This window comes from Symphodus melops, assembly GCF_947650265.1.
Source record: "Symphodus melops genome assembly, chromosome: 3".
NCBI classification, from domain to species: domain Eukaryota; kingdom Metazoa; phylum Chordata; class Actinopteri; order Labriformes; family Labridae; genus Symphodus; species Symphodus melops.
In genome coordinates, this window is record NC_136693.1 from 28,254,596 (window position 1) to 28,272,616 (window position 18,021).

Here is an 18,021-nt window from a genome sequence, read left to right on the forward strand (position 1 = left end):
ATCCACTAGTTTAAGTTTTTAACAGCTTTTCTAACTAATTCAGAAAAAGGAATAAAGGGAGAATCAGGAAGTGTTTAGCATAAATACAGTTACCAGGACCTGGTTTTATGATCTGGATTTGGTAATCCACATTTTTTCTACCCAGGATTGAGTAATCCAGTTGACTTTCATCCATGAAGTGGATCAGATAGTTTATGCACAGACTGTTGAAGATGTCCAAATCCAGATTGCCAGCGCTTTATAGTAGACTTTATACTTTGTCCACATGGGGGCGCCAAAGCCCAAACAAAACTGAAGAAACCTCACACCTGCTCTCAATGAAATATCAGCACCGTGGATCAGTATAATCCAGACATGTTGGATTTCTGAAACGTTTTAAAAAACACAAACTGGAGGTTTGTTTCAAATATAGACCGGTGGCTGGTTCTTTAACAGGTTTAATCCTGATAACAATGATCTAAATCAACCTTTTTTCTACTAAGGATCACCTAATCTCACTCAAAGTTTCCCATGTCCAACCCAAAAGTGTTTTAAAACACAATCTGGATGATTTGTTCGAATATTAATCAAGATTTGATACACAGTTTATCCTGTTTTTAAATTTGACCAACCCGATATAAAGATTCATTTCACTCTTAATCCTTAAATTCTGTTTTAACCCGGCCCAGGGAATAACAGCTTGGCTCTGTGGAAAGTAGAAACACACGTATGGCACCTTTAAAGTTCACTCAGTAACACTGAGGTTGTTTCTGCTCCTTCTGCAGGTAATATGTCTGACGATGACCTACTGTCCACCCGCCTCCCTCCGGACCGCCATTCCACCCTGCCACTGACGAACACACTAACACGGTCCCAACCGCACATACACACACACTCCCCAACACACTATCCCACCTACCCTGGACAGTGACACACACACACACACACACACAGGAGAAGAAGACGTGGACGATGACAGATAGACTGACACTTTCTCACATGCATGCAGGCACACAGCTCACTCTCTTCCTTCTTATGAGTTATACCGCCCTCACAGGAAACAAAGAAAAGCAAAAACTTGACTCTGCAAAAAACTGGAAGAAGATCGGGAATCCTCGTACGACTGCATCTCCCACAAGTCAACAGCAGTCAGGATATTCCGACGTTTTTGCACACTCGGAGGAACAATTTGTCGAACGAAGTTCAAACGTTTCTCCGCCTGTCATCCCCTGTGTATCGCTGTAAAACAAGGGGGGGGGGGATGACACATTCTTTTCCTTGTGTTTTCATGAAGTGTGGACACACTGGAACCAGAAACGCTGGATGTGATCCTCTTGAAACTGTTTCTCACTTTGACAGTGGCACAAGATCCAACTGTCTGACGTGGACTTGACGTCAGGAAGGTTTGGTATGTTATGTTGAAACAGCGTATGTGGGACTGCATGGTACCTTAATCGCACCACACTTGTATGAAGGACACTTCCATCCACGACTGGATCAACGCCTTTGGTTTCTGATGTTGTATTACAGTCACTGGATGTGCTCCCTGAGCTGAGGCTCCAAACCACTCTGACCTGTGAATCAAGCTGTGATTTGTGAACTGGCTCCTCGACTAAAGTGAATATCAAGAAAGAGTTCAGACTGTCCCTGAAGTGTGTCCTCTGATGCTGTCTTACACACACGCTCCGTATAATTATACACAATCTGTGACTCCATCGAAGGTCTCAAAGCTAAAGAGAGGGCTTAAAATGAAGAGGGCAACGAGCCCAATCTGACAACACATTTTTATTGAATTGAAACGAATAATTAGGATTCTGTGACTTTTCACAAGTACTCTTGAATGGAGCATCAACTTTCCTTGCAATGTCAAATGTTCACTTAACTAAAGGAAAGAAAGGGACACAATAGACGTGCACAGAGCTGCAGAGGTGGAGTGAAGAGGGCGTCTCCTCCTCTCATATATTCAACCCTATGGGATAGACCAGAGCAGCACTTGAGCCTGAAACAGGTATCTCCCGGCTAACATAGAGGGGTTTTTAAAACCACTAGAGGACAGACCACTTTGTTTGACCGAGGAGTGCATCTCCTAAGATGTGACAAATGGAAGAAACAAGGAACCATGGAAGTGTTGTGAGGGTTACTTCAGCTTCACGTTTGTGGCCTACTTATTTTCTTTACATCTGCTCAGTGAAGGTTGTCTTCACCAGAATAAGGGACATTAGTGACAGAACTTTGATGAGCGCTCTGAAGGGCTAATCCCAGTTCAATACATCGTGTTGTCATTTTCAGAGTTTAGACACATCATTTATAAAAAGTGACTTTAACATTGTCATGGAGTTAGATAATTAGACTGGTGAACAAAGCAACATGGCTCGTAATGAGACACACACACAGTGCCAAACAAAGTCAGCCTTTTAAATGAGACAGCAGGGCGTACAGGCTGAAAGCTCGATTTGCGTAGCCTACTGTTAGCGTGCAGGATCGCAGACTCCACGTGGTGAAAACAGAAGGCGCACAGAAACGTCACATTGTGAACTCTGCTGTAAATTGTCACACAGGAAGATAGTTTAAAGGTCCTTTTCTCTGTGAGACACCCTCCAAAACAGGCTGCATCTTATTAAAACTTAAAGACTGCTAAAAGAAACTAGAAAAAAGAAAAGTACCCACAGATCTATTTGTACTACTTCTACTCATCCCAAAAAAAAAGGGTAAATATAAGTCAAAACGGGTTTACAAGTTGATGGTTTCTATTGTGGTTAATTTTAGGGGCTTCTGTAGCTTCATCAGCATCCATACTTTGCCAAGTGGGGCAAATGGGAAAAGCAACAGATTTTTACTGCACAGACTTTGAAACATCGAGCTCAAGTTATAGCTCGGTCCTCGTCCCAAAAAATGTAACCCACAGCCCGATAGACCACGCCTGCACTGGGTCAGCTTAAAGCGTCATATTGAAACTCAATGAGACTCCTGATTCAAGTTCTGAGCTTATGAGTTTTCTGCGAGTTTTCCCGCTGAAATCCGATTGGCCATCACATCTCAGATTACAATCAGACACTGAAGTTCTTCAGTAAAATCAGAATACTTTCTGATCGACCGTTCTGATCATGTAAATGCAAACTGTTCTTGTGATCACAGTCTTGATTTCCCCAGTAGGCTTCATGTTGAAATTATAAAATAATATATTCAAAGGTGGAAGAAACAGAATTATCCTTCGGTCCTTGTCCACAGATGGGGTGCAGCATGTCAGTATTTTGTCGTTGCACTGGAGCGTAAATGATTCTTTTTTTTTTTTTTTTTTTGCTGATCTTCACATCGTAACCTTAAAGTTCCCTCTTTCTGCACCTCACCGACCGGATCAATCCAAAGCTGTCATTTTGCTCACAGAGAGAAGATGTCAAAGGAGGAAAAACAGATGACCCTGTGTGCTTTCCATTAAACAGCATTGCAGGCTTTGCCTTACCTTCTGTTACGCTTCCTCTTACTGACAGCTTTTCATTTCGCTGAGCTGGAGGAGAGAACAGCATGCCATGTCCTCAGTACAAGCAAAGGTTGGATCATGATTCTCACTTGTGAGCTCATAAGTTCATCCTTTGTTTTACCTTTTTTTTTTAAATCTGTCATTACGGTTGAAGGCTGAGTCAGAGTGGAGCTTTTACCTTTGCATCGTGACATCTGGGATCACTGGTGACCTTTACACAAACGTAAACGCCTTCTTCCTGTGCTGGTGTCTGCATCTGATTAAGCTTGATTATTGCTGCCTGGAATTCATGTACACCTTAACTGTATGGTTTCTACATCATGTTGACATGACAGGGCTGAGCGTTTAGTGGGTTGTTTACATGATGTACATTGTGTGTTGTATGTAGAAGTGTTCAGTCAACTGTCATACTGTGTATTTTTGTTTTCAGACCTCTTGTACATATTCCTATTTATTTCAAGATTAAATTTGTGTGAGTCTGTGTGCATGTGTGTGTGTTATCTAGGCTTATTGACACACGTGTTCACATGAGAGGCAGTCACAATGATTTTGTGTCTTGTAATGCTGATTGAGGGCCTGTGTACTTTTTTCGTCCTTGTTTGCGCTGGCAGCCCAGTTTGGATCGCGTCTCATCGGCTGTTATTGTTGCAAGGTAACAAAATGTAACATCTGATTCCCTTGGTAGTGGCCGTGAGTTTTGTTTTAAATAGCTCAGTGTGCTTTATATTTTCTTATTTTTAGGAGAAAGTCATAATGAAAACATGACTTAAGTCCTGTCATGAGCAGCAGCTTTAAACCTGGAAATGTTACCCTCAAAAGACCAGTAAGATTAGTTTCTGCTCCGTGTATTGAAAATGTGAAAATGCCAGCGTAAAAAAACAGCCTTTGTGGACCGAGGTCCTCAGTAGATGAAAGTCCATTCATCAGACTTTGTCATTATTCATTTTCACATTTAAATCACCACCTGAATGAACGGCCACAACATTTGCAATCATTTCTTTTAATCCATCCTTTCAAACGCGCTAATCTTTAGGTCTTTGATGAATCCCACATCCTCCCTGTTCATCCCATAGACTGTATGAATGAATGGACTGGGGGGGGGGGGGCGGCGGCACACACACACCTCACCTCACCTCACCTCACCGCACCTCAGGTGAAGCCAAAAGTTTTAGAGCTCCTCCTGCTCACTGGCGTTAGTTTAGGTCATAAACCCTAACAGATTGGACTCGGAGCCTTTTGGCTGCAGCTCGTGCAGCAAAGTTCAGTAAATACGCTCTGAGAAAACCCAATACAATTATTGTGTCTGCTTAAAAGGTACGCAATGATCTCTTCTGCTTTGGACTGTGCCTGCTGAAGGGATTTTCCCATCCTATTGCCACATTAAGTGTGGGTTTTACATTAGCAGAAGCAGCATACAGCTACATCAATGCCAAGTCTTCTAGATCATTCCTACTGCACCGCCTCTGGTTGGTAAAATGTCAGCGCCCATTACAGTGACATTTTGGCTTCAATGGGAGGAGAGTGAGTTGGCTGTCCAGTTGTACATACAGCTTTGGGTTCATCCCTCTTTATGCTTCCACTTCTGACTGTTCTTTAAAGAAACTGTAGCTGAAGTAAAATATAAAGAGGTTTTCATGAAAGAATTAAGGGCTCCAAAAAAATAAAAAGCAGGATGATAATAAGAGTTTAATTAAGCCAGGATTAAACTGTCTCATAAATACAGCCTGAACACATCAACTAAGAAAACAAAACTGTGACGTTAACGTCGGCAGAATAAAAAAAGATAAACAAAAGAACATTTTGGTAGCATGTTGCAGACCAGCTGGGAGGTAACACTATTTAACAGGCAGAGATCTGGCCCGATGATGAGCTTTCTCGCAGGCAGATCAGTCATACTCCTAATTATTCATAACTCTCACATATGGATGAACCAATAAAACACAAAAGTCTCATCTTCATCAGTGTGCAGATCCAGACAAATGAACGGAAGACCACAATCATAATTTTAACCAGGCCGTAAACATGACGTTGTTTCCTAGTTTCTAGAGATGGCTTGTGTTGGTCTTACTTTGGACTAAAGCATCTGCCCAACGGTTTGAAGAAACGTTTATATCTGCTGTGGTGTTTTGCAACCAGCCTCTCGTGGACGCTGGAGGAAATGCTGGTTTTTGCACTTTGGGATTAGTTTAATGTTTTTTTTAAACTGGAATTTTCTGCTTGTAAGAAACTCTTGGAGGTTACTGTTTGGTTTATTTGATCCTAAACCTCGTAGTTGTTTGTATGACGACACTCGGTTTATGTAAATATCAATTTTTTTGTCGTATACTTTCTCAACAAGTGAGTTTGTTTGTGTTTTTTTTGTGTTCGTATAACAAGAGCTAAAGAAACATGACGGAACATTATTTATTTCTTACATTTTGAGTTGTTGGCGTTCTGACCGGCCTGTCCACTTCAATGAGACTGAATTTCCTGGTAATAAGTTTGATTTTTCCTGATTCTCTCAGTGAAGTCCAGCTTTGAAACCCCTCTCTGTGACACAACTGGAAATGCAGACGATGACTGATGGCTCTGAAAAAGGACCAAAGATTTACTGCCCTGTTTTCCTCCAGCATGGTTTGAAAACACCTGACGGATATCTCGAGTGTTTGTAACATTATCACACTGACAGTATCCACTGATGACCTCCACTCAGCTTTGTAACCCTCAAAGAAATGTTGTTTTCACGCATTTACACTGTCTACACCAAGTGCATGTTTTCTACAAAAACAATAAAGTCTGTTACGTACTCAACACAGTCTTTTGAGTCAGACTTTGGTCAGTGCGTTTCCTTCTTATAAAGGTACAGAAAAGTGAAAAGTATTTGCCCTGTAGTCAAAGATCAACAGCACATTCACACACAACAGCAGCATTTACATCATCTTTCATTGATCTGTTCTGAATTTGAAATCAGCGCCCTCATCCTCTTTAAAGTGTGTAGAAGCAGATAGAAAGCACAGAACTCCCTCTCTCCATGTTGTATTTTGTCCATTAAGGGCTACTGTAGATAGAAGAAAGAAAAACACAATGGACTTGATTCATCGTTTAAAGGGGTTTTAATGTGCACTGTGAATGGACAAATAGTTTTTTCACCCAAATAATCGAAATAAAAGATTCAACGATTGAGACGCATAATCTGACACAGCGGAGGAGCCCTTGGTACAGACTCGTGTTTGATGAAACTCTTAACTGCAGGTCCTACATGACATGCATGCTCAAACCTCTGCAGAGGATTCAGCATGACTTGTCTTTAAACTAACCAACACAGCACACTCTGCTGTTTATATGCCTCCACTGGATTGCCATTTGCTGCTTGCATTGAATTTCCAAAACAAGTAATGTCATAAATGTCATGGCGACTCTTGAGTCTATCTTGTCTCGAGTGACATTTCAGGAATAATGAGGACAATTTTAACGTATGAGGTTATAATGAAAATATTTATACATAGCTGATTATTGTTTTTTTTTATTAAGTATTGAAAATAGTCCACAATGTGTTTAGACCTGTAAATTCTCTGCTTTCATATTAATACAATTATAACAAGGCAAAACATCCTGCTCAAAATGCAACCAATCACAGGTCTTAAGAAAATGTACACATTCATACTTTACCAATAATCAACTAATGTCCTGCTTACCATTTGTTGTAATCTTAACTTTAAAAAAAAAAAAACTGAACTGCCTAAGAAGCAGCTTCTTATTATTGTTGATGAAGAAGGTGAGTATGAGCTTCTGACATAAACACAGAGACTGAGAAGAGATAAAGACAAGGACAGAAAGGTGAGTTATTGCTGTATAAATGTGTCACTTTACCTTTTGCTCTGGGACAGTGAGTGGTTCATACATCCTCCTGCGGGGGGCAGTGATGTGCACAGAAACGTTCAAGGAAACAACCCAGAGAGAAAGGGAAGAAGAAAAGGGGGGAGGAGAGCACACAGACTGTACCTGAAGCAGCTCCTGACACATTTTGTAATAACAGCTACTTAAAGAGAAACTTTTTAAACTCTATCTGCCGTGTTCAGCTGTTCTTTGTTTTCCTCGTTTCCATCTCATTGTACCAAAGTGAAGGACATGGGGCGGAAGGTGACTCTTGCTACCTGCTCGTTGAATCAGTGGGCTCTGGACTTTGAAGGGAACTCAGAGAGAATACTAAAAAGTAAGTCCTGCTGCAACACACGAGTATCTACTACTATCTATCTACAGTACTTTGTCAGCTTACTACCTGCTTCAAGAGACCGTGTAGATTTCAGACAGTGACTGCAAAAGAAGCCTTTTTGTTTCACTACTTATTTCCATGATTGACTTGAAGTGTTGAAAAAGCATAGACTTAATGTAAATATTAAGAACAGACATTCCCCTCATGCATAAGAGCATATTATGTGAGTTTTAAAATTCTTTAAAATCTGCTGTCTTGCTGTTCTGCTCTTGGTAAAAAACTTTAAATTCCCCAAAGATGAGTCCAGATACAATTCAAATGCATAACAGCTGGAGTTTAACAATTATTTTGAATAAATAAAATCAGGAGACTTTATTTTGAAAGGAACAATTGAAGTATCATGTTCAACAAGTGTTTTGCTTGAGTTGTTTTTGCAGCCTTTGCATTTATTTCACACTAGGACATTTTTTTAAATCTAATTCAGACAGATCGCTTGATGGGGCACAAAGATAAGCTGGTCAGTGATGTGGAGAAAACAAACCATAGAGATAAAGTTTGAGGCCTGCCTCATCATCACAACCTTTAAATAATGTAGCAACAAAATCCAGATCCAAAAGAATCCAGATCTGGAGCTCATAGATCAGACTTTAGATAACATTTTACACTCAGCTGTTGAGACGTGCTACACAGATGGGCTGAATAAAAAGTCCATCCTCTCCGTCTTCTGCCTGCTCTGCTATTCAGAAAATGTGCTCAAACAGGCCGTTTGGAGATTTTCCCTTCATGACATCACAAAGGGCAGTAGCCCCTCCCCCAGCTAGGTGTTTGTTCTGCCCTCTGAGTCTGCCTTCTCACCGTAAAAGATCGAACATGGAGCCAGAAAGCAGCGAGTACACCCGAGCCTTTCCAGAGAGGGGGCGTGGTCAGACACAGCTCATTTACATATTTAAATGTAATGACACAGAAACAACCTGTTTTGAGGAGGGCCGAAATAAAGAAGTTTATAGACATGATCAAACACTGGATCACGCTGGATTTGAGAGTTATTTAAACCTGTTGAAAAGAAGTTTAATATGCGACCTTTAAGCCCTTGACACCTGAATTTGTTTCCAAGTATCAAAACGTTTTTTTTACATGTGTTTCTGCTCTAAAGTAGATGCTAAATTAAGTTCAGAACGTTTATTTGAACATTACACATAAAAAGATATAACATAAAAATAGCACATAAAACAGACCGACTGGTCCTATGAAAAACTAATGATTGCAGGTATGTATTAAAAGTGCATCATCTGGCAGTGGAGGAATACGGGGGCTATTTTGGCTGCATTTGGAGCGGAAGCGGTTTGATGCAGATTCGCGACAATAGGCATCAAGGGGTTAATTAAGATCCTTAATTAATTTTATTTATTAATTATTTTTATCTTTTACAGGTATTGAGATCGCAAAGGCTCAGGGGGCCAAATACAGGCTGGGCCCGGAGCTGGAGATATGGTGTGTAGGAAAGAGCTCTCAATCTTTTCCAAGAAACACTTTGACAGGTTCCACAATTATACACCAATTTTCAATATATCAGAAACAGAAAACATATTGGCTAAATGTTCTTGTTCTAAAATATGATTTTTAGAACTTTTAAACTAAACAATAAAACCTTCTTTGCTGCTCAGAGGTTTTAAAAACCGCGTGCCCTGCCAGAGATGTCATGTTCAATTTAACCTCCCTCAGCGTTCCTGTCTTGTCTGATATGTGTCATTTATTTCAGCGGGTATGGCTGTGCAGACCACTTCTATGAGTCAGACACGCTGCTCCACAGCTTTCAGGTTCTTAAGAAGCTTCTGGAGTCTCCCATCACCCAGGACATCATCTGTGACGTGGGCATGTGGGTATCACCTTCAAACTGTCACACCAACCGAATCACCGCTGAGCCACATGTTGTATCAACACTCAAAGTTATTTCATACCCATAGTCATCAGCTGCACTGCAAACTAGCTGTCCATAGAGACTTGGGTTGGAAACCCGAGGGTTGACGGTTCAAGTCCCGAGTATGCATTGGAAAAAACTGAATTGAATACTCAGAATAATTTAATATTAGCTGGATTAAATCTAAATTTAAAGGTCGAGGATTAGCTTGTGTTTTCAGTCAGACCTTGTTTAGCCTGAAGTCTGGTTTGGTGTCACGTTTGACAAAGTGTTTTTGATTTGTTTTCTCCATCAGGCCCATCATGCATCACAATGTGCGCTACAACTGTCGGGTCCTGTTCCTCAACAGGTACGTCAGCTCACCAGTCCTGTCTGGTCTTATTTTTCACATCGCTGTGGTTTGAACATGTGAGAATATTTCACTCGGAGCAAGACAGTGTCCCTGCAGATGGAAGCAGCCGGCTTGTACATCTCTTTAATCCATATGTATTTTTCTTTGCTCCTGCAGGAAGATCCTTCTGATCAGACCTAAAATGATGATGGCAAACCACGGGAACTACAGAGAGCTGCGCTGGTTCTCACCTTGGAACCAGTTAAGGTTGGTCAGAACTCAGAAGTCTACAACAAAATGCAAAATCAAGTAGTCTTCAGCTCCTTCTGCATCTCTACGGTTTAGTTACTGCTGCTGCCCCGCTCTGTCTTCAAACATACAATTCATTTACCATTAGGAGTAAAAGGACCTAGAAACCATGTTCTTTATTGAGACAAGTTAAAAACATAAGAATTTGAGTATAAAAGAGTGTGCTACAGAAAGTTATCTTGTTATCTCTTTCTCCATATCCATGCTCTGTAAAGCTAATCCTTGTGAGTGTTTGCTGCAGGGTCAAGATTATGCAAGATTGTTTCCCCCGATGAGATTGAATTAAACTTTGGGAAACAACACGGTTGGCAGTAAAAGTGTTTGTGTTTCTGCTCTTTATACTTATAGAAACGTGGAGGAGTACTTCCTGCCTCGAATGATCCAGGAGGTAACAGGCCAGGTAAAAACTCTGTCATCATCTGTAGTTTTCTGTTCTCTTCCCTGTCGGCCTTTTTTTTAATCTCCTCTGTGTTTGTGTTCATCAGGATACAGTCCCTTTCGGTGACTGTGTGTTATCCACAAAGGACACCTGCATCGGCACCGAGCTGTGTGAAGAACTCTGGAATCCCAGAAGGTAGAGCCAAAGCCAGTTTTATATTAAAGGATGTTTGTTTGGGCAGTCCTAACTCTTGATGACTAAATACTTTCTCCTTATCAGCCCTCATATTCAGATGGGTTTGGATGGGGTTGAAATCTTCACTAACTCATCTGCAAGCCACCACGAGCTCCGCAAGGCTGACCAAAGAGTCAACCTGGTCAAGTCGGCCACCACCAAGGTAATCTTCAACCAGGGTCATAAGTACTTACGAATACAATTCATACAGAATGTGCCAGAGCAGTGGGAGCAACATGGGGTTAAGTGCCTTGCCCAAGGACACATCAGACATGTGGTTGCAGGTGGTAAGGATTGAACACCTTCCAACCTTCTGGTCGAGAGACGACCAACTCCTTATGTACTGCATTGTTACTACGCGTGCTGCAGCACTGAAAGGTCTTTATTGGTGCAGAGTGATTAAAGAGAATTGCAGTAATGGACTAGTTTGGTGTTGAGCAAAAGGCTGTCCTTGAAGAACATGGTAGAATAAACAGGGTTTAATTAAAATGTTAACATGGGAAAAAAAGCCTGTCACATATTTGTGTTTGAATCATTTAGTCCAACAAGAACCTAAACGAGACACTCATAGAGACTGCACGCAGACGTCACCAGAGGGCAGTGTTGTACTTCAAGTACGGCCCATGATGCCTCTGTAACTCTTGTTTGTTTTTCTGCATTAGTTTGGCTCAAAGTGTTTAGATTTTGTTTGTTTGTTTGTTTCAGAGCGGAGGTATCTACCTGTATGCCAACCAGAAGGGCTGTGACGGAGACCGTGTTTACTACGACGGCTGTGCCTTGGTGGCCATCAACGGAGACGTGGTGGCCCAGGGAGCACAGTTCTCTCTGAGTGATGTGGTCAGTGTGGAAAGATTAAAGAGTAAACGCTAATAGGTTTGTTAAAATGTTAAAAAAACCAAAGATTTTACAGCGTTGGATCAATAAGAGAAGAGAGTATGAGAGACTGTTGCACATAAACATGACAGAGTGAAGCTTACATCAGTTAGTCTACTTCCTCTTTAAACAGCAACGTTTGACAGCTGCGAGAACTCAAGTAACAAATGTAAAGCTTTATAGACGTACTGTAGTCATTGAATGTAACTGTACATTAATTAAATGATTTGTTTACATAATGATCATGCAGATATTTCTACTCTGATGTTAAGTCTGGTCTGAAATACTTACAGAGGAGGCTCGAGTCATGAAAGAGAGATGGATGGTTCTAGATGTGTAACGACAGTATTCTGTGTTATCTGCAGTGCTCTGGTTTCTTGTATGTTCAAGCAGGAAGAAAACGTGTGTGTGTGTGTGTGTGTGTTGTAGGAGGTGGTCACGGCCACTCTTGACCTTGAGGACGTGCGTAGCTACAGAGGAGAAATGTGCCAGCCCAACATGGTGAGGCAGCACTGTCTTCCTTCGTTTCACTAATGTGGTGCAGAAGATGCTCTGAATGCTGTTTCATAAGCTGTATTTAGAAAAAGACACCGCCCCCCGTACCTGATGGTGCTCTACTTTTAAGTACATCAAGGCATTGACTGATAATAGGTAATATTTATTTCAACTTCACGTCAGGTGAGTCGTAGCTTTGTCTACAGTTGACTGTTGACAATTAGCAACAACAAACATGAAGCTCTGTGAAGTGAAGATTGTTTTTGTGTGGACTTAACGGCGGCGTGGGCGTCACTGTGTCACTCTCTCTCTCTCTCTCTCTCTCTCTCTGCTGCAGGAAAGTGAACACAAACTCTGCCACAGGGTGAAAGTGGACTTCTCTCTCTCCAGTTATGATGATATCTACCTCCCCACTCACCAGCCAATCACATGGCAGTTCCATACACCAGAGGAAGAGATCAGGTATCAATACATTTCATGTGGTACAAAGTATGAACGAAGTATCATAATTTTTATAAAGCATGTAAACTGTTCAGTTTAGGGCCGGCCTGCTGGCTGTGGGATTACCTGAGGAGGAGTGGACAGGTGATTTATTCTTTCTATCCAATAGTTAATTGTTAATTATGAAACTAATATAAAGACGTGATGGATGTTTGAACTCAGAATGTTTTTGTCCCAGGCTGGTTTTCTGCTGCCTCTGAGCGGAGGAGTGGACAGCTCATCCACGGCCTGTATTGTCCACTCGATGTGTGTGCTACTCTGCCAGGCGGTGGAGGACGGCAGTGAGTACGAGTCACCCTGCTGTTACCACATGACAGCAGCAGCACCTTTCAGTGGTTGAAATATGTTAGGAAGGAAACAGTTTGTTCATGTGTTGGAATGAAGTGATTTTGAAGGCTGGACAAGATGTGTGTCAGAGTATCGACCCTGCAGCTCTTGTGGGCTGTTTCCAGTCTGCGCTGGTCCGTACCTGCGGGTACCACCAGGGTCATGGGAAGCCAATCGTTTCCAATTTTCCAAAAACAAGACATTTCTCAGTTTGATCTGATCTGTTGTCTTTGTGCTGTTTGAATGAAATATGGGATTTGAATGAATCTTGTTTTTATCAACATTTCACCGCAGACTGGGAATAAAGTCAGCTGCAGGTGAAACATGTTCACTTATTTTTTAAGTCTGTGCACAGAGTTTTGATTTATTTGTCATGGTTAGTTCCTGCAGCTGTGAACGTACAGGCCCTGCTGGACATACTTAATGTGTATTTTAAAGAGGTGGACACCGCAGTGTGTCAGGAGGAGTTGAAACATCCTCGTGTGAAAGATTGATGTTGCCACCCGCAACTCTCAGGTCTACTGTGCCCCCCCCTGCAGGACGAACCATCTGTCCTGAGGGGGGGACACAGCCTTCTCCATTGCCAATCCCGACATCTGGAGCTCACTCCAAAAAACCTTTAGAGACTCCGCCTCACTCTCCACATTCAAGAAATCCCCTAAAACTCACCTGTCCAACGTTGCCTCCAGCCACTATCAAACTCTGTTCTCACCCTCCTTTAGTTAAGCTCTAAAAGTCAAATGTATAAATATTATCTTTTTCATTTTCCAGTCTTCTTCTCTCTGCATTCAGACCAAACAGAAATCTCATCAAAGAAACATTGTGTTCTGTCCTCTCTGTCTCTCTCTCTGTCTCTCTCTCTCTCTCTCCACCTCTCAGACATGCAGGCACTGGAGGACGTCCGCCGAGTGGTCGGGGATGACTCCTACTCTCCTCAGCACCCGAGGGAGCTGTGTGGACGCATCTTCACCACCTGCTACATGGCCAGCGAGAACTCCTCAAGGGAGACCTGCAACAGGGCCAAAGACCTGGCCAATCAGATTGGCAGGTAGGCGGGGCTCGAGTCCGAGTCTTATTTAAGGCAGGTCATGAGGGATGCAACAATTCTTAATATAATACTGAACTGGTTAATTCAGCCTCCACTGAGTATTATTGCATCCCTCAGGGTCATACATGTTGTAACATGCAGCATAATGAGAATGTTTTGATACAGACAGCACAATATAAATATTTATTTTCTGACAGTCAAGTGAGCAGGAGGCTTCAATATGGCCGCTGTGTTCTTTACTTGATTAATATCAATGCATCCGTTTGTAAAAAGTTGGATTTTCCTTTCAGTAACTCCTTAAAAAAAAAAAAATTGGACCTCGTGTCATTTATTCCTTTTTTGCAGCACACACATGAATATTAACATAGACATGGCAGTGAAAGGAATTCTGGGTATCTTCTCGGTGGTTACTGGGAGGTTGCCTCAGTTTCGCGCCAACGGAGGAAGCCGCAGAGAAAACCTCGCTCTGCAGAATGTACAGGTCAGACATGCGCTCTGCACGTGCCCTCACATAAGTTTATTCTCATGCAGCTTCTTTTACACTCCTCTGATTATTCTCTTTCTTTATACTTCCTGTTTCCTGTTTTGTTATTGAATGCCCGTTAGTCCACGAATAATGACGGTTAAACCAGAGTTTTCACACTGACTTCAGCAAATAAGAGGAAAACAAAAAGTGCTGCAGAAAATGTGTGTTAACTTCCTCTGTGTGTGTGTGTGTGTTTGTGTGTGCGTGCATGTGTGTGTGTCGTTGTTGTTCCAGGCCCGTGTCAGGATGGTCCTGGCCTACCTGTTCGCCCAGCTCAGTCTGTGGGCTCGGGGGAAGCCCGGTGGTCTGCTGGTGCTGGGCTCAGCCAACGTCGATGAGAGGTAAAAGTGCAGCGATTCCCCGGATACTTTTTTTTTTTCCTGCACGTTTCATTTTTCTTTCTTTTAAAATAAAATGTTGCAGCTTTGATAAAAGAAACACTTTAACTGAATAATTTGATTTTGGACTAATAGACAGTCAGTCAGGCACTTTGGCTACTGAAGACAGTCGACTTCAAATTCATTCAAGAATCATTTTAACTTTCCATACTTGATTAATTACTGTGAGTGTAACCTCGACGGCATTGCAAATGAGGGAAACATCTGTGTTTGAAATGAAATCCCTGAGGGGAAATTCTCTTATTGAGACTTCTCGCTGCTCTCTGTTTTCATGGCTCATAACAAATATTAATGTTTGGTGTTGGAGCGCTTTGCAACCAAACATCATGACTGTTCAATTCACAAACCAGCTGCCACAAAACTGCATCAGTATTTTTAGAAATGTACATTTTCAAAGATCTCTTTAAATCTCGTTTTTCTTTACTCAACTAATATCTTTGTGTTTCCAACTTTCCCTGCTCAGTCTGACGGGATATTTCACAAAGTACGACTGCTCCAGCGCCGACATCAACCCGATAGGAGGCATCAGTAAGACCGACCTGAAGAGCTTCCTGCTTTACTGTGTGGATCAGTTCCAGCTCACCTCTCTGAGGGGGTAAGGTCAGCTGACACACTGCCGGGTCGCCTCGGCTAAAATACAGGAAAAAAAACTAACTGTTGTGTTTACCTGCAGCATCCTGGCTGCTCCGCCTACAGCTGAACTGGAGCCGCTGACAGACGGACAGGTGTCCCAAACTGATGAGGTAATCAAACAGTCATGTCAGAAGCTTCAAAGGTTTCTGAGATGTGAGAAAGCAGATTTTCTTCAGACTTGTTCGCCTTCATTTATCCTCCAACTGTCTCTAACCACTACGCCTCCCTCCTCAGGCAGACATGGGGATGACTTATTCTGAGTTATCCGTGATTGGACGACTGAGGAAGATTTCCAAGTGCGGCCCCTTCAGCATGTTCTGTAAACTCATCCACATGTGGAAGGATGCACTCTCGCCCATGGAGGTCAGTTCAGCCCCCTGCAGTGCCATGTGTTTTTATGGAGAGACACTATATTTCCATTAGTGTTCGCTCACCTGGGAGTGACTTCCCATTCTTAATCCAAATGTTTAATTTGACCTTGGTCCACCCTTTGCAGCTATAACAGTTTCAACTCTTCTGGGAAGGCTGTCCACAAGGTTTAGGAAGGTGTTTATGGGAATGTTTGACCATCCATCCAGAAGAACATTTGTCAGGGTCAAACACTGATGTTGGACGAGAAGGCCTGGCTCTCAGTCTCCCCTCTAATTCATCCCAAAGATGTTCTATTGGGTTGAAAAATCAATTCACTTTTATAGTGACAATTCATAACAAGTGTTTTTAAGACACTTTACAAAGGAGCAGCATTATTACAAAGACCCAACCATCCATCATTAGCACTTAGCAACGTTACAGTGAAGAGAAAAAAAACGTCATTTTAAAAGGCAGAAATCTCTGCAGAAACTGTGCCGGGCTTGGAAACTGGGAGAGATGGGATAAGATACTGGAGGGTTGTGGCGTCCAGGCGGGACGTCCACAAACGATCCTCAGGAACCTCAGAGCTCAGGAGCTTGATCCTGGTCATCTACATAGTTGATCTCATCTGGTTATATGTAGATACACAAAAGTGTGATCACCATATATTGTTGGTCTGAATCGTCAAAAACATTCACATTTCATTGTTAAACGCACTTGAACCAGAACATAACAGCGTCCGCTCTTCTTTCCCCAGGTGGCCCAGAAAGTGAAGCACTTCTTCCGGATGTACTCAGTGAACCGCCACAAGATGACCACAGTGACGCCGTCCTACCACGCCGAGAGCTACAGTCCTGATGACAACCGCTTCGACCTGAGACCTTTCCTCTATAACGCGCGCTGGACCTGGCAGTTCAGGAGCATCGATAACCAGGTAGAATACAAACAATGGAGGAATGAGCAGGTGGCTTTGTTTCACTTCAAACACGTGTTAGAGTGATTGAATGGAGCAGATGGAAAGATGAAACAAAACTAGAATCACTGTGTTTGTTTGTTTGTTTTCTAACATCAATAACTGCCTTTAAGAAGATTCTTTTCTCTTTCCCGCAGGTTTCCCAGATGGCAGAAAATAAACCTTAAAAATCAAGATGGATCTGATAATATGTGATGATGCTGTATGCATTTCAGTAACGGCAAACCCTTTGTACTTACCATGAGTGCATCGGGCCCAGCAAGGGTCAGAAGCTTTTTTTCTGGTGCTATAATGACCTTTGAATCTACCTCTTGAGTTTCTTACTCTTGTAACAGTTATAACAGCTGCTGGTCATTTTTCAGCTCTTTGCTGCCCCTCATGGACAAAGAGATACCTCTAATCTCTTGGGTATTTTTGTCCTGTTCATTTGTTAGTCGTGTATTTTAAGAAAAAAAAAACGGTTTAATCACTTGAATGTAGTTCAAAGCTGTTCCTGCTGTTAAAGGAGCAATATGTAACTCTGACACCTCCTGTTTAAAATTGGTACTGCAGTTTAAATTTAAAACATTACAGAGAGTTGACATGTGACATATTTCTCCTTTGATGATTCTGTCGAACATACCCTCTTACAGTCTCATTTGTGTTAGTAGGACACAAAGAGGCATCAATATGAATGTCAGTGTGTAAAAATAATTCCTCACATTGCAGTTAGATAAACGTCATGTTCATTCACAATGTAAGATACTGTGTCTTTCCTGAAATAAATCTGTTAGGCCTGTCCTCGACTACTACCAGCGAGACTGAAGCCACCGCTTTAAAAAAAAAAAAAAAAAAAGGTATATCAGTTTCATATCAGTTAAACATTGAAAAATCCATTTTATAAGTATACATGTTTATGTAAGGAGGATGAAGCCACTGTTTCAGAAACCTTGAGTTTTTACATCATGCTTTATTCCACCTCAAGTCTGACATTTAGATCTTCTCACATCATTAAGTTTGACAGATTTAACCAGTGTGCTCTTGTGTGTGACAGACCAAATTAATGATCATCTTTCGGCAGAGAGAAACATCAACAA

The 18,021-nt window shown here is 41.8% G+C and overlaps 2 protein-coding genes across 2 annotated transcripts in view; both read left to right on the top strand.

The window, feature by feature from the left end:
- Positions 1-1,024, top strand: part of dok4 (docking protein 4) — a 31,374-nt gene extending 30,350 nt beyond the window's left edge. Inside the window, exon 8 of the mRNA XM_079339490.1 lies at positions 765-1,024. Within this exon, the coding sequence (XP_079195616.1) occupies positions 765-910 (146 nt within the window). The 3' untranslated portion in view covers positions 911-1,024. The remainder of the gene's footprint in view (positions 1-764) is intronic.
- A 6,347-nt stretch (positions 1,025-7,371) lies between these two features.
- Positions 7,372-17,638, top strand: nadsyn1 (NAD synthetase 1). Its single transcript, XM_079340429.1, has 21 exons — positions 7,372-7,649; positions 9,080-9,140; positions 9,409-9,525; positions 9,863-9,916; positions 10,076-10,165; positions 10,556-10,607; positions 10,693-10,781; positions 10,866-10,983; positions 11,526-11,657; positions 12,123-12,194; positions 12,526-12,650; positions 12,725-12,773; positions 12,868-12,970; positions 13,896-14,064; positions 14,410-14,545; positions 14,825-14,931; positions 15,452-15,583; positions 15,662-15,731; positions 15,856-15,984; positions 16,730-16,906; positions 17,083-17,638. The coding sequence occupies exons 1-21, from the start codon at positions 7,565-7,567 to the stop codon at positions 17,110-17,112; spliced, it is 2,097 nt and encodes a 698-aa protein (XP_079196555.1). The 5' UTR covers positions 7,372-7,564; the 3' UTR covers positions 17,113-17,638.
- Positions 17,639-18,021: the final 383 nt, after the last annotated feature.